General features: G+C 37.0%; 1 protein-coding gene across 4 annotated transcripts in view; it reads right to left on the bottom strand.

Annotated features, from left to right (window-relative positions):
* Window positions 1-15000, bottom strand: part of adamts17 (ADAM metallopeptidase with thrombospondin type 1 motif, 17) — a 107983-nt gene that overhangs the window by 69254 nt on the left and 23729 nt on the right. For all 4 annotated transcript variants that reach the window (XR_006251337.1, XM_043244082.1, XM_043244079.1 and 1 more), the window contains exons 5-7: window positions 13909-13992; window positions 12881-13035; window positions 6006-6049 (exon numbers count right to left, since the gene is read on the bottom strand). Coding sequence is in view for 3 of the 4 variants with exons in the window: in XM_043244082.1 (XP_043100017.1) it covers window positions 6006-6049; window positions 12881-13035; window positions 13909-13992 (283 nt within the window). In the remaining variant the exon portion in view is untranslated. The remainder of the gene's footprint in view (window positions 1-6005; window positions 6050-12880; window positions 13036-13908; window positions 13993-15000) is intronic.

Genomic DNA, 15000 nt, shown 5'->3' with positions numbered 1-15000 from the left:
ATATATATATACACACACATACATATATATATATATATATATATATATATATATATATATACATATGTATACATATATATATACACATATATACACACACACACATATATATATATATATATATATATATATATATATATATATATATATATATATATATACATACATATACACATATATATATATATATATATATATATATATATATATATATATATACACATACATACATATACACATATATACATATATATATATAAAATTACATCTATTATGGTTTAATATGTCTCAGAAAAAAGTTTTTGAATACTGAAATCACAAAGTACGCAAAATAGTAGTTCACCTGAGCAGGATTTTCTTGAATTTAATGCACTGTTTTCCATGCTACGCTCCATTTAAAGCTTCAGTTTTACAGTCCCACACTGAACCGTCCCTCTCAAGTCTTTGAACGGCCCACAGAAAACAGGAAACGGGACGCTGAACCTACTGTGCAGGAGGGCTTATAAAACCAGAGATGATCCACAGAACTGAACATCGAGGGCCTTTCCCTATTACAGAAACTTCAACGACAGACATGAAAAGACGTCTGTGAAGTTTTTACGTCCACAGTTCTTCATGGTGTTTCTTGGCCGAATGTATGTTTTATGGTAGCACTAGACCGTGATTTAAAGTTCAGGCGGTTGTGGCGCTTCATTGAAGCAAATATCAATAAACACGGTAAAGTGGAAGAAACAGGAGTTGACTAAACATCCCACATCCGAGTCAGGACAGCATGGAAATCCCAAAACACTGAGGCATGTTAGAAAGAGGTCAGCTATTAAAACCATGAGACCTCTGCTCAGACTCTTGTGCTTTAATGCTCAGCTTTTGCTCACAGCCTAATATGTAGTGATAGAGACTGAACAAACCACCAAGCCAAAAAATTTTAATCGAGATTTTGTGGGCAAAAACATGTCTATAATCAAAAGTGTAGCAATCTATCAAAGCATTTTAAACTTCTCCAAAGTTTGCATTTATTTAACAGACTAAACAAACGTTCCAATCTGTATCAGTCTTATGGGGCAGCTGTAAAAGTTAAACCCCTCATATCAGATCTCACTCGAGTCGTGGACCGTTGCTCAGGGCGAAGAACTCAAAGAAACAGAGACTTCAAAAGCCAGGAAGTGAATCTGAGATGGGAGGCGTTAAGCCTGAGGTACGAGCTTATCCCTTCTCAATCAAACCCTATCTCAATGGGATCCTTGTACATCAGCCCAAAAGAGCGGGGCTCCGTTTAAACACAGACTTCTGCTCTGAATGATCTCCAAGACGAGGCGGCTCCGCTCCTCCTACCTGAATCAATGGGGAAATTCCTCTCGTTTAATAATTACAACCTTCAACCGAGTTCACAGGGTGATCCCAGACGGTTAGGTGTGCATTTCAATGGAACGGGAGGAAATGCAACATGTGTTTTCATTAAACTATTCCACATCTTTTTTTAGCCAAATATTTCTTTTGCTGTAATCTCATGAGCACATCTGGCCCATTTACACAGGTAAATAATTCATAATGACCTTCAAAATGAGGAAAAAATGAGCCGTTTTGGCATCAGAAGTAGAGATTTTGGCTTTTAAGCAAATAAAATCACAGTGTGCAATGGGTAATTTCCAGTACTGCATAATCTGGCATAAGGATTTTTATTGAGGTCTACCTATTTTTTCTAAGCCATTTGATTTAACCCTTCATGTAAAAATTAGCTTGCAAATCTGTCATTATGAAATTATCACCAAATCAGAGAGGCATAAACTCAGATCAATGACGACTATGATCATTCACTGACAAAAATGATTACAAATGTTTAGGGAAGTTGCAAGCAAAGTACGAAGCTTTTAATCCAACGCAATAATGTTAGTTAGCATTTTCCAGAAAAAGAAAAGCAAAATTACCAGGTTTTGTTCATGAAGCAAAATCCGCCTGTAGACAAGGTTAATTTGTGCTTATTCCTATTCTCGATGCTTCAACAAAACGAGCGTATCTTAAATAACGCCACGATTAAAACGTCTTTAAAAAGCTTGGGGTTAAAGTTTAATGTTGTTCAGGTTAAAAGCGGCTCTTGTTCTAAACTGTTTAAAATGCAAATGTATCACATTGCAGTATTGTAAACACAGCTTTAAACGTATCTGCGGGTGGGGCAGAAAGTGTGTTGAAGTGGATATCAGTGAGGTCATTGCTGTCATCACTGGCGCCGTTATCCCAAACGCTCTCGTTTGACGGACACTCACCAGACTTTACTTGGTTACTCCAACCCTATACCAATTGAGACCATATACAGTCAAATAACTATAGAATTGCATCATGCGGACGTCAAGTCCGAAACAAAGATGTGGAACAGAAATAGAAAGTCTGCTTATCTTACGTGTCTTGACATGGAGGCTTTCGCTTGGCTGCAGGTTTTTCATGGTTGATGTCAATGTTCCCCTGAAGGAACCGGGCCACCCAAACAGAGAGACGTCCACTGAAACTCATCATTCTAGGGATGCCATTCCCAGTCTCTGCATAATAGCAGCACTGTGACCAAATGATTTCCATCATGCCGGAACAATTACGGCCCGCTCTGATTGTCTGGAACTGAACGAACGCTCCTGAGGTGGCTCCTGCGTTCTGGAAGCATGGTATGCAGACGCTAAAGAAAAGCATGACCCTGCCGGGTGTGTTTGGAAACTCTCGAATTTTCACCTTCGACTCGACAGCGTGGTGTGTCAAAACTTTGAGATATGTCACGTGACTTTTGCTCCAAGGATCCGTTCCAAAACCTAGTGCGCTGCCTTCATAGTCATCAGTGCGCTCCTAATGTAATAGCTGTTGTATAAGGTGGACAGCTTGATTAAAATGCCGTCTAATTAATCATCTTTGGGCCAAATTCAGGCAATATTGCACGCATTCTTCACAAAGAACACAATCTTTCTGAGGAAATGCAATGATAACAATTTACACTGTTTTTTGCAAAAATATTTGTATTTAGTTAGAACTTTATATTGTTAGAATATTGAAAGGTAACACATGCAATTAATTTAAATGTGTTTAATGCTTTATTTTAAGGTGTCCATTACACAGATTAATTCTCTAGTAAGTACTTAGTACTTAGTAGTAGTACTTGCATAAAACAAATTGTACTTACCATGTAGCCAAGTTATGGAACAGTTTGTAATTATGTACATGTAACGGGATGCTACTGTTACACATTTGTAACAGACAGAGTCTGTTGTCACATATATGTTGGAGATTTTAAACAACGTAATTATAAATTTAAGTACACAGACATAAGCTACTTAAAATAAAGTGAATCAAGATTAAACTTAAGTGTATTGCATATGTGTATCCAGCTGCAGTTGTTTGTTTTAACCTTTTAGTACACAACGTAAATACATGTAATACCTTTCTAATTACATTATAATTACACAATATTACACCTTAAAATAAAGTGTTACCATAAATCCTTTTAATGCCTTTTATGCAAACTGGCATTGATTGTTATGTTCTGTTATGTGCGATACACATTTCTGAGTTTTAACGCAGCTTAGACAAATCTATAATAAATAAATAACACTTTGAGTAAAAATAAAGAAAATTGAGTCATAACATGACTACTGAATGCCTGTCAATGAAGAACAACGTTTTTTTTGTAGTTACAGCATCGACCAGCAGAGGTAAACTAAGCCATGCCAAGCAATACTATCGCTCGAAAATTTGGGGTCAGAAATATATTTTTTGTTTCTTGAAAAAAATGAATACTTTTATTCAGCGAGAATGCATTAAATTGACTGAATGTGATAGTAAAGACATTTACATTGATGCAAACTATTCCTAAAATCATTAAAGTTTATCACAGTTTCCACAAAAGATATCAAACAGCACAACTGTTTTCCACGTTGATAGAAACGTTTCTTGAGCAGCTGAACTACATTTTAGAATGATTTCTAATGATTTCTTCTCACAGGATCATGTGACTCTGAAGACTGGAGTAATGATGCTGAAAATTCATCTTTACATCAAAGGAATAAATTTTACTATACATTCAACTCGTAAAAAGTCATTTTAAAGCGTAATATTTTTTCACAATACCATTAAATAAGCACACGAACATATATCTTACCAACCCCAAACTTTTGAACAGTAGTGAATGAGGATTCATTTCTAATAGGTTGTTGCCTTATTAGACTGCTGCCTCTCTAGAGAGCAGAAAAACAAAGCTGACTAGGTTTTGGAACCCAGCTCAGGAGCAGATCACAGTTCAGCGTTCGCTCCCCGGGATACGATGGGATACGAGTGAATATGAGTCACCTGGCTCCGCTCTTGAATGGCAGGAATCCAGGGGGTCAGGAGAGGGGAAGTGACAGGACTATTTTCAAATGCCCCACACAGAGAAACGAACAAGCGGCAGGTGGCCAGAGGATCCGAGATCTGTTCTGAGTTTGGAAGAAATCGAGGTTTCGATGACGAACGCTCTGGATTAAAAAGATCACGGACTGACGTTCTCAAGAACCAACGGCGTGTTTATGCTATTCAGCAAACATTCATCTCTTGTTTCGCGTTTCTCCATCAGTGACTGAATACTGATGGGATAATGTCAGAATGCTTAATGGTCCATATCAAAAAGTTCAACGGATGTATGAAGAAGAAATTGGCTGCATGACCGGATGACCTGAAGAACTTAAGACGCATGAACTACGTTTTTTAAGAAATTGTGAGAGCTGCTTACCCACATTAAGCTCATTTACATGACTGTAACATGTTCTGGGTGGGTTTTAGGGTGATGCTATGCGGTTGGTGATAATATCCCTGTAACAGATATTGTTTTTTAGTCGTTTCAAGAATTTATAATACATTTCTGTGGCTTTTCAGAGGAGATTTATGTCTGAGGTATGTATATATGCCTCGGTCATATTTGATAAATCAAAAGAAAAAGTGAATAAAAATGTCAAGCATAAAAACAGGGTTAAAAAATACTAAAATAAATGAATAAACTAATTTTGTTTGCAAAAGTACTAGAACCATATATACATATATATATACATATACACACACACACATATACAAAATATATAATGTATATATGTATATATATATATATATATATATATATATATATATATATATATATATATATATATATATACACACACACACACACACACACACACACACACACATATATATATATATATACACACACACACAAGTATATATACACACACACACACACACACACACACACACACACATATATATACATATATACACACACACACACACACACATATATATACACACACACACACACACACACATATATATATATAAATATATATGAATACTGTTATACAATACAAATTTTGTAAAAATACAAAATTTTGTGGACCTTTACAGATTGCTGGTCCCACTTTATTAGTTAAGGCCACCTAATAATATGTACTTAAATTTAAATTCATAATTTGGTGCAATGCATGCATTGTTTACATATATGTTTTTACGTTGTAGTTATTTTTTTAAATACCTATATGTAATTACATCTGTACTTCATTTCGGTAACATTCTGTGCATTTATAATTGCACTGTTGACCCATCACTTACACCTCAACCCACTCTTAAACCCATACCAGCGAACCTGTCCCTAGCCTGTCCCTTACTATATGAACACAATTATGTTAGTACATAGTAGTTAAGGCCCCCTAATGTAAAACATGAACGTGTAAGCTAGTGGACATGACTGCAGCATGTCCTGGGGGGTTATTATGCTGTGCGGTGCTAAAATCGTGGTAACAGATGTTCTCTTGTGGCTTAACAACACTTAGATATTCCAAGGATTTATAACACAATTTTGTGGCTTTTTACAGACTGCAAGAGATATTCCATTTTATTTTTGAGGCATTTGTGTGTGTGTGTGGTTATAAATTCTCACTAAGTAACTATGAGAAGAATCCACCAAAAAAATAAATTAAATAAAAGAGCGGCTCAGCGAGACTCACCAACTGTGTCACAAGGCTCATCTTTATGGACACAAAAGTCTGTTCTGGAGAGAGAAAACAGAGAAACAAATGTTAGATAATAGAAAAGTGAATAAAATGAGCTCTACGGTATATTGTTTTTCAAACACAGCTATTAAAAATAGGGCAAATGGAGACTCCTTTTCAGATTTTATTCTTGTTCATCTCTTATTTGTTTCATCTAGAGTTTCAGAGACCTCGAAAATATCACAGATAATGCTCAGACACCAGATTTTGCAGCCAAAAGCTTGAGATTTCTCATCACTTCTTTAATGAACAGATTAATCTATGCTATTTACATTCACTTTATAACTCATTTGTGTCTTTTATTTCTCAAGGTTAGCAGATGAATTTTGGGATTCGTCCAGATTCAAGACAACAAAAAGTATCCATTAAAGGCAAAATAGCAAGTAATATGTAGTAAACAAGACATGAATAGCTGACGCATAATATCTAGAGAAGCTTCACTATATCTGTGAAACAAAAGGGTCCTGCTCAATATATTTGTTGTGTTTCTTTCAATGCCTGTTGCCTGAACCTGACCCGTGATGGCCCATCAGTTAAAGGAGTAACACTTCAAAACAACAGTAAGTTAATCAAATGCAGCTCATTTCCTGCTCTACTCTTGTTTACATGAAGAGTGAACCAGCCACAACGCTCAAGAGAAGCTACAACAATCCGACAAGAGTGGCATGAACTCGATGTGACACCAAAACTTCAGACAGCGACGGCAGTAGAGCGTTTCTGTGACTTCTGATGCATAAAACCACTAACTAGCGTTCGGGACTGACACTTAAACACATGCTAGGGTCAATCCCATGATGCCTGTCAAGATATCAGATTAAAATTTTATCCCCAAAACCAAAAGAACTTTTGTATGAGGAAATGTTTTTGTAGAACCAACAAATGTGAAACAGATGGAAAAAAAAATTACACTTCAATTAATATTTTTTAAATTGGAAGCCAAAAATATGCTCCAAAAAGAAAAAAAAATCCTCACAAAATTAAAAATAAATAAAATAAATTATAAATATATATATATATATATATATATATATATATATATATATATATATATATATATCCAAAAATTACATTTAGAATATATTAAATTAACAATATAAAATAAAACAACAATATAAATCACTCCAAAAGATTTTAAAAATCTGCGATATATATTTAGATATTTCAAAGATTTTAATACAACTTTGAAACTTTTAAAAACTGCAAGAAAATGTAATTAAAAGGCCATATGAATGAATACATTTAGGAGGAAATAATTACAATGAAACAAAATAAACAAGCTACTATTTAAATAAGGTATATATATATATATATAAATTCTCTCTAAAATATATAAATATACCACAAATTATTTGCATTAGCTTTGGCTTTAGGATGGAAATTGCTAGAATCTTTTTTTTTTTGTCCACACACACACACACACACAGACAAACACAAAGCATTCACCAGTGGCCTTTTGAGGGTTTTTTTTTTCAGATACTTTCCGATTTTTCTGGATTCTGTTAGCTGATAGAGTTTGGCCACCGCAGCAGGGTTAACGTGAGCATTGCTGAGAATTATGTCAGAGCCCTATGGAAGAAACAGGGAACGTCTAAAAGGCCAGGCCTGGGTGTGAAATGGCAAACAGATGCTTCAGAAGAGGCCGTTTTCCCACGCACCCATTTGACGACTGAGCAAGGTGCTGACAGCTTCACGTCAGCATCTGGGAACGAATCAACGTGAAGTTACACGACACATATATCAGGGCTCGGGGTGTCTGCGGAGAAGTGCAGACAGACAGAAGAGGGCAGAGAGAGAGAGACGGCGAGAAACGCAAAGAGACTAATGCAAACACCAAACAACACTTGATGTCTGGATATCGTCCAGACTCGCTCGCGGTTCGCCCCCTTACTTCCCGACTGGCCTGAATTCAAACGGATTCGTCCCCACATTACAAGCAGAAAGCGCATCTCCTCCCCGCCACCAAAGGAAACCCATCTGACGTCCGAGAAGATCTAAGAGGCTTTGTATTTTTGTTCTCTTAGCACGATAAGAGTCGCACCAAGCACTAACAAGCAAACAAGGCAGGTCGTTTGCTTAAAACACAATCAAGCGACTCGTTGCGCGGGGGTTATCTTCAACTCGTGCTCAGTTAAAAAGCATTCCTGTGTCTAAAGCAACCACAGTCAACAACAAGTTAAAGATGTCTGCTGTGCTTCCTCTTGTAATTGTCTTTGGCAAGGCTGAACTCTGGGGAGGCAGTGGCTGCAGCCTGGGAGCCTGTAATTTGACTTTACCAAAACCATTTCTGAGCTTAAACAATGACTAACAGCTGAGGAGGAGAGCCAGAACACCAGATACTGTGGTTTCAAACTCTGACTTGTTAACAAATAACGAGCAGGGATTGTGGTAATCGGGGAGTGACCCTTGCCTTTTTATCCGAAGTGACTTGCAATGGATTAATGATTTTATCTTTGATTTAGACGTGATATAAAACCGATACCGAACTCATATTCTTCCAGTTTAATTATTTGCATTTAGTGCTAATTTCTTTGTTTAGTAACAAAGTAGTAGTAATAGTGACTAAAATACTGTAAACATGCTACAGGAAAGCTGTTAAAAGAGTACGCTCCTGTATTACTCTAATTGTGCAAGATCTCATTTTTACAGTAAAGTGCTGTTACTGTAATGTTTTCAAAAGTAAAAATGCTAATTAAATTGCGAAAAAGACTCTAAAATGGCTTTTTTTTATCTTTTTTTTGTCAGTTATGCACATGTGTTTTACGTTACATCTTCTATTGTTTAATGGACATTTATTGCATTATTTGATGCACGGTTTACTGTGTTTTATAAGCATATACTTAACTCTTTCACCGTTCGTCATGTAGATGTCATGTGGTTGTCAATGTTTACATTTTTATTGTATCAACCACAGCTACCAGGATTTTCTTTTTGTAATGACAACAGGATTTTTTTCAGCAGGTAAATTCTCTGACTGCTAACAAATAATCTTATATCCAAAGAGTACACATATATGTAATACTCAACTTGGAAATCTGGAAAGAAGATCTTTAGTGTCTGCCCAGATACTACGTAAATAAAGACACCGATAAAATCAGGAATAGACATAAATGGTTTGGAGTGATCAATTCTGTCAGAACTTCATAAATGGCTCAAACTAATTTCTTAAAGCACCCAAACCTCAAATCCGACACAGCATTCGGTCCATGTTATGGCATCGTAACCTTTTAGCATATTCTGTATGTGAACTGCATAACGTTTCTATCTTTTGTCAGTAGCTTGTAGCTGACTGTGTGTTCAAAAGAACCGTAGCGTACTTCAAATTAAGGGCAGGTTGTAGTTTGGAAAGACTCGTTTTCAAAGATGTTTTGTTCCCAACGTTGGTGGTCAACAAATAACAAACTAAAACACCAGAGGACACACACACACACAAAAATCGAATGAATCGAATCGAATGAACAAAGATGTTGTTGTTGATTACCAAGTGTCTCAGACAGCTAAGATTAATGTCTCTTGCGAGTCTGCAGTCTTCGAGCGTTTTCACCATACGTGCTCTGCGACGTGTCACTTTGGCTGTCTGAAGTCCCTCTGTTCCAAAGGGTTTTTGATGTGGGCTTCTGGTTTCCCTTCTTGTTCCTTCACAGTAAAGTGAATGTGACGCACAGCTGGGTGCTGAAGACAGATCCTGCTCAGCGACGACGATGCTGATTTCCATTAGCGCTGACGTGCGTGGAGGATGTCCCTGTCCCAGCTGTCGCAAAACCGTCCGAATCAAAGCATTTCTGACCTCATCCTGCATAATAGGAGCTAACGCTGCGTTCCATTCGACTCGGAGAGTCAGAATTTCCGACTTCCTACTTGGAAAGGTGCAACAGAAAGTCAGACTTCCAATTTGGAAACTCGTGCGGAAATCTAGAGGTGCCAACATTACATAACAATCAGACCTGTTTAGTAAAAGCTTGCACAGACTGCCGTGTAAAACATGGGAAATGATGGTCTCTGTTGACTACCATACATTTCATGGCATCATTTAAACATTGCAGTTTGGCAAAGAGACATCTTTAAATAAAATCAAGCATCTGCAGGTATATAGTGGAGAGTGTCTGTTTTCTATCAAGACTAGTGAGTATGAACGATATTGAGGCATTATCTATCTATCTATCTATCTATCTATCTATCTATCTATCTGTCTCTCTGTTGTTTTATCTATCTATCTATCTATCTATCTATCTATCTATCTATCTGTCTATCTGTCTATCAATCTGTCTGTCGTTTTATTTATCTATCTATCTATCTATCTATCTATCTATCTATCTATCTGTCTGTCGTTTTATTTATCTATCTATCTATCTATCTATCTATCTGTCTGTCTCTCTGTCGTTTTATCTATCTATCTATCTATCTGTCTGTCGTTTTGTCGTTTTATTTATCTATCTATCTATCTATCTGTCTGTCGTTTTATTTATCTATCTATCTATCTATCTATCTATCTATCTATCTATCTATCTATCTCTCTGTCGTTTTATCTATCTATCTATCTATCTATCTATCTATCTATCTATCTATCTATCTATCTATCTATCTATCTCTGTCTGTCTGTCTGTCTGTCTGTCTGTCTGTCGTTTTTTCTGTCCGTCTGTCATTATATTTATCTATCCATCTATTGTTCTTTCTGCCCATAAATGCTCAAACTTTTTCAGAACTTTCAAACATACTTAAAAGGTACAGTTCTATAATAATTATGCATACACTATAGTTCAAAAGTGGTTAGTATCATGTTTTTTTTTAATCCCTTATCTGCTCAATAAGGCTGCATTTATTTGCAATAAATGTCCATTAAACAGAAGATGTAACATAAAACCCAAATGTGCATAACTGACAAAAAAAACAAAAACCGGGACTGCCATTTTAGCGTTTTTCGCAATTTGATTTGCATTTTTACTTTCGAAATACACTTAAATACTATCAAATCTGTAATACTGTAAATATTATTAACATTTTAAAGCTGCTTCCTATGTGAAAATATTGCCAAATGTAATTTATTTCTGTGACGCAACGCTGAATATTCAGCATCATTACTCCGGTCTTCAGTGTCACATGATCCTTCAGAAATCGTGCTAATACGCTGATTTGCTGCTCAAGAAACATTTCTTAATATTACCAATGTTGAAAACAGCTGTGGAAACATGTTAAACTTTTAAGATGTACTGTAGATTCACATCAAGCCGAACTGAGATTCTTCGTCTCGTTTTTAACCCCGATTCAAATTGAAGTGCTCTAAACGCTAAGCATCCCTGCAATCGCATTGAAATTGATGACTGATCAGACGGCAGCGTTTGACACGATGCTAATTGGCTGACACAGCTCTTTAAAAAGGCGCGGATGGGTCGGTAATGGTTTTATAACAGATCTCAGCGAAGGCCTTGGTGAAGAGCGGTGAAAAGCGCAGCGTGAACGCGGCCGCAGAAGCATTAAGAAGGTAATCTTTCTTCAGTCAAGTGCCGCGGGAAGCCGGGACGAGCCACTGACAGCTCCAACAAAGCTGTGAGAGGGGAAACCGAGGCACACCTTGTCAAGCCTTAATTTGCTTTGATGCATTCCCGCCGCCCCGAGCCATCTTGGCATGCAAGCTGAGACAGATGTTGCTCCTGTACGCCGCATCCTTACAGAGAGCTGCTTTTGTACGCCGGCGGAGATCATATTTAACCCTGCGCAGGGGGAACAAAGACCCTCTCTGTGTGCGCTGGCTCTCCCCGCGAGCTCCTCGGGCCCGGGATGACAGATAGCATCTGACAGGCTCACATGAGTCGTTTTAACAAAAGGATTTTCTTTTTCTTTACTTCTTTGGATCCCGAAAATTACAGCACGCTAATAAACCCTAATCCCGTGCCGGGAATGCCGTGTTTTGGCTGCCGCGAGTAATCTGTTGTAGTGAAAAGATGAAGATCGGGAGCAAACCTGTCTCGCTGACAGAAGGATTATTAGGCTCTATCACGGCTCAGATACTGGCGGGTTCAAATTGTGTTGGATCCCAATAAAAGGGATGAAAAAAGGTTAAATCTGTCTCAAGCAGCCAAGAGCTGAAAGACAGCGGACTTCAAAGGACGTGTGTGACAAAACGGAAAGTGAACGGCGTAAGTATGGAGAACAGAGAAGTAAAACGCTATAAAATCAGTGCAGATGTGAACGGCCAAGAAGTGTTTGGAAACGGTAGTAATTCTGCACAATCTCGTCTCTTTTTTTCACCGCGTCTTTTAATCAGTTCGGTCGGTTTTAGCTAGGGCTGAGAAATGTTCTGATTTTAGCGATTAACTTATTTTGCAAAGACGTATTTTTTTGTGACCGTAACAGTCAAGTGCGTCCATGTTTAAGAGAGTACAATCGAATAAAAACGAAACTGCAAAGCAGTAGCGATATATGTCTGATATTTCATGTTTTCATCATGGTGACAGGCCGAAACCTGCTGTTCACTTAAACTTAATTAATACTTAATAATCATCTACTGGTGTTATACCTTTTAATAACTCTTAAAAGCATTTTCCTTGTATCATTTCTGACCGAATATGTACGCATCTTTTCTGCAAAGATATTTAAATGATTTGTTCAACCTTTACATCATGGTGGTGCACTTGGAATTGAATTTTCTTTAACGTGAAGGTAATGACAAAAAAGTCACACAAATCATGTTGTAGCTACATTTTCAAGATGACTAGTTCGGTCAAAAGTTCTAAGCAAAGCAGGATTTTATTTCATTCGGTTATTTGTTCGTTCCTTCGTTTATGCCATATCGCCAAGCCCTAGTTGTATTAAACGTATGAAGCTCTGCTCGGTACCTGGTCACCAGCACGGCCACATCCACGGGAGGAGGATCGTCTCTGCTCCCAGGAACGTGATTGTTTCCCAGGTATCGCGCGCCGTATTCCTCGTGCTGCCAGTGGCAGAAGCTCTCCAGGGCTTTTTCTCCATGGTGGCCCACCTTCAGCTTTTCCTAAGAAACAAACTGGGCAGTTAGAATCTGATTTGTAGACTTTAATGTATCAAAACTACATGCTTCCCACTGTATTTGTAAGAAGGTCTGCCGTAACATATTCTTCTGTGATCGTTTGAACTCGATCGGAGCATTAAACATCGGTCAGTTCACCTGCACACGAAGGGAAATTGTGCGGTTTTTCTGGAAACATTAAGACATAATGAAGAGCCTGTAATTCTGTCCCACGCAGCGTCATTTTATTTAGCCTCAAATTAAATATCAGACTCCCAAAGACACTACTAGTCGGCAGATTGTGCTTTCAAAACCCTATAAAACTGATGAGAGCGGTATTTTCTGTTGAAACTGTAAGAGAACGCAAATCAAATATGGCCTTACATGACTTGCAGTGTTTGCACGACTCGCGATTTGTCATTTTATTCACGTTTCTCGAGCAGAAAACCATATTATATTATCATGTGACTCAATCGACATGCTTTTGAGAACTGCTGCTCTAATTCAGTTTTATTTCAGTGATGCAAAGCCGTAATTTCTCCGATTTTATCTGACGAATATCAGAGGCCGCGACTCCAAAGGCTTTGCCCTGAAGCATCTCTACATATTTACACTAATGGCTATTCAGCGACGTCCTGACATACATCATTTCAGACTCAAAAAACCTTCTGGTAGACTCTCCGGAGCCTTTGGAGAGAATGAAATCCAGCAATAAAATGAAGGGGAAAACTGGTAGTTAAACACACACACACACACACTGAGAGAGGATAACATCACAGGTCCTGAGGACAGGAGTAAAACAGCAAGGGAACAGATATTGGCAGGTTGAGTCACGATGTGCATAGATCTGGATGTTGATGCAGTGTTTTGTACTCTTACCGGACGGGTGTGCAGGAGAACCAACTTGGTGACCCGGATGTGGATCCTCACACCCAGACTCTGGTGTTGAAACATGTTATACACCTGCAGAGAGAATTAACTTGATCTTAAAACTCGTGCAAAAACACATGGAGCTGCTAGTAGCAAGTTTCAGTGCATTTCGGTAGATTTTTTAGATAAAAACGCAAGCAAAAACGTGTTACTTGCCAAGAGCACATGATGTTGATATGAAAATAGCCCGACGTCAGCTGATTTCTCTGGCCAAGCTGCTACATTGAGCTATTCAGCACCGTTTAAAAAAATGCTATAAACTCTGAAGACATTGTTTCTGTGGGTTTCGCGATTCTTTCCCGACATTGAAAATATGAGTGATAATGCAAAAAATATCTTACAGTTGGTGATTTAATGTCTGTTTAAACAAATCGATTTAAAACGTTAGTTCATTGATTGATTTGCATCATGACAAAAAAAAAAAGTGTCTTTTTTGTGTCTTCTGTGTAAAAAAATGTCCGAGTTGTTTTAACTAAATTTTTTTTTTACATTTTATGAATTATTTAATTCATTTGATTAATTTCATTTTATATATATTATATATTTTACATATTTGATTTCCACAGAAAACTAGCAATAATGTTAAAAATTTGTATTTATTTATTTATTGTTTGGTGCATGTTACAATTAGTGATATTTGGGCATTGTGCTGTACACATGCAGATTAAAATGCCTTTTCTTTTCTTAAAATATAAAAAAGGGATTAAATATACCTGGGTTGTTTAAAAAAAAAAGCATTGTATTTTATTACATTTTACACAGCATTTAATTGATAATTTTTTTCATATTTTATTTTTTGTTCGTTCTGAAAATAATCAAGAAATAACATTACAAATAGCACGTTAAATAATTACAAATATACATTAAACAAATATTTATTAATGAATAAAGCGAGAAAATATGCTGTAGAAGAATCACCTCTGGTTATTGAAAAAAAACAATAAAAAAACGCTAAACAATAACCTTCGAAATATAACATGCATCATCTCTACATAAAAGAAGAACCGAGAAAGAGATGAGGGGCGTTTGAGCTTTCATCAT

This window comes from Puntigrus tetrazona, chromosome 7 (genome assembly GCF_018831695.1).
Source record: "Puntigrus tetrazona isolate hp1 chromosome 7, ASM1883169v1, whole genome shotgun sequence".
NCBI classification, from domain to species: domain Eukaryota; kingdom Metazoa; phylum Chordata; class Actinopteri; order Cypriniformes; family Cyprinidae; genus Puntigrus; species Puntigrus tetrazona.
The sequence above is the reverse complement of the archived record's forward strand: the minus strand, read 5'-3'. Positions and strand labels throughout refer to the sequence as shown.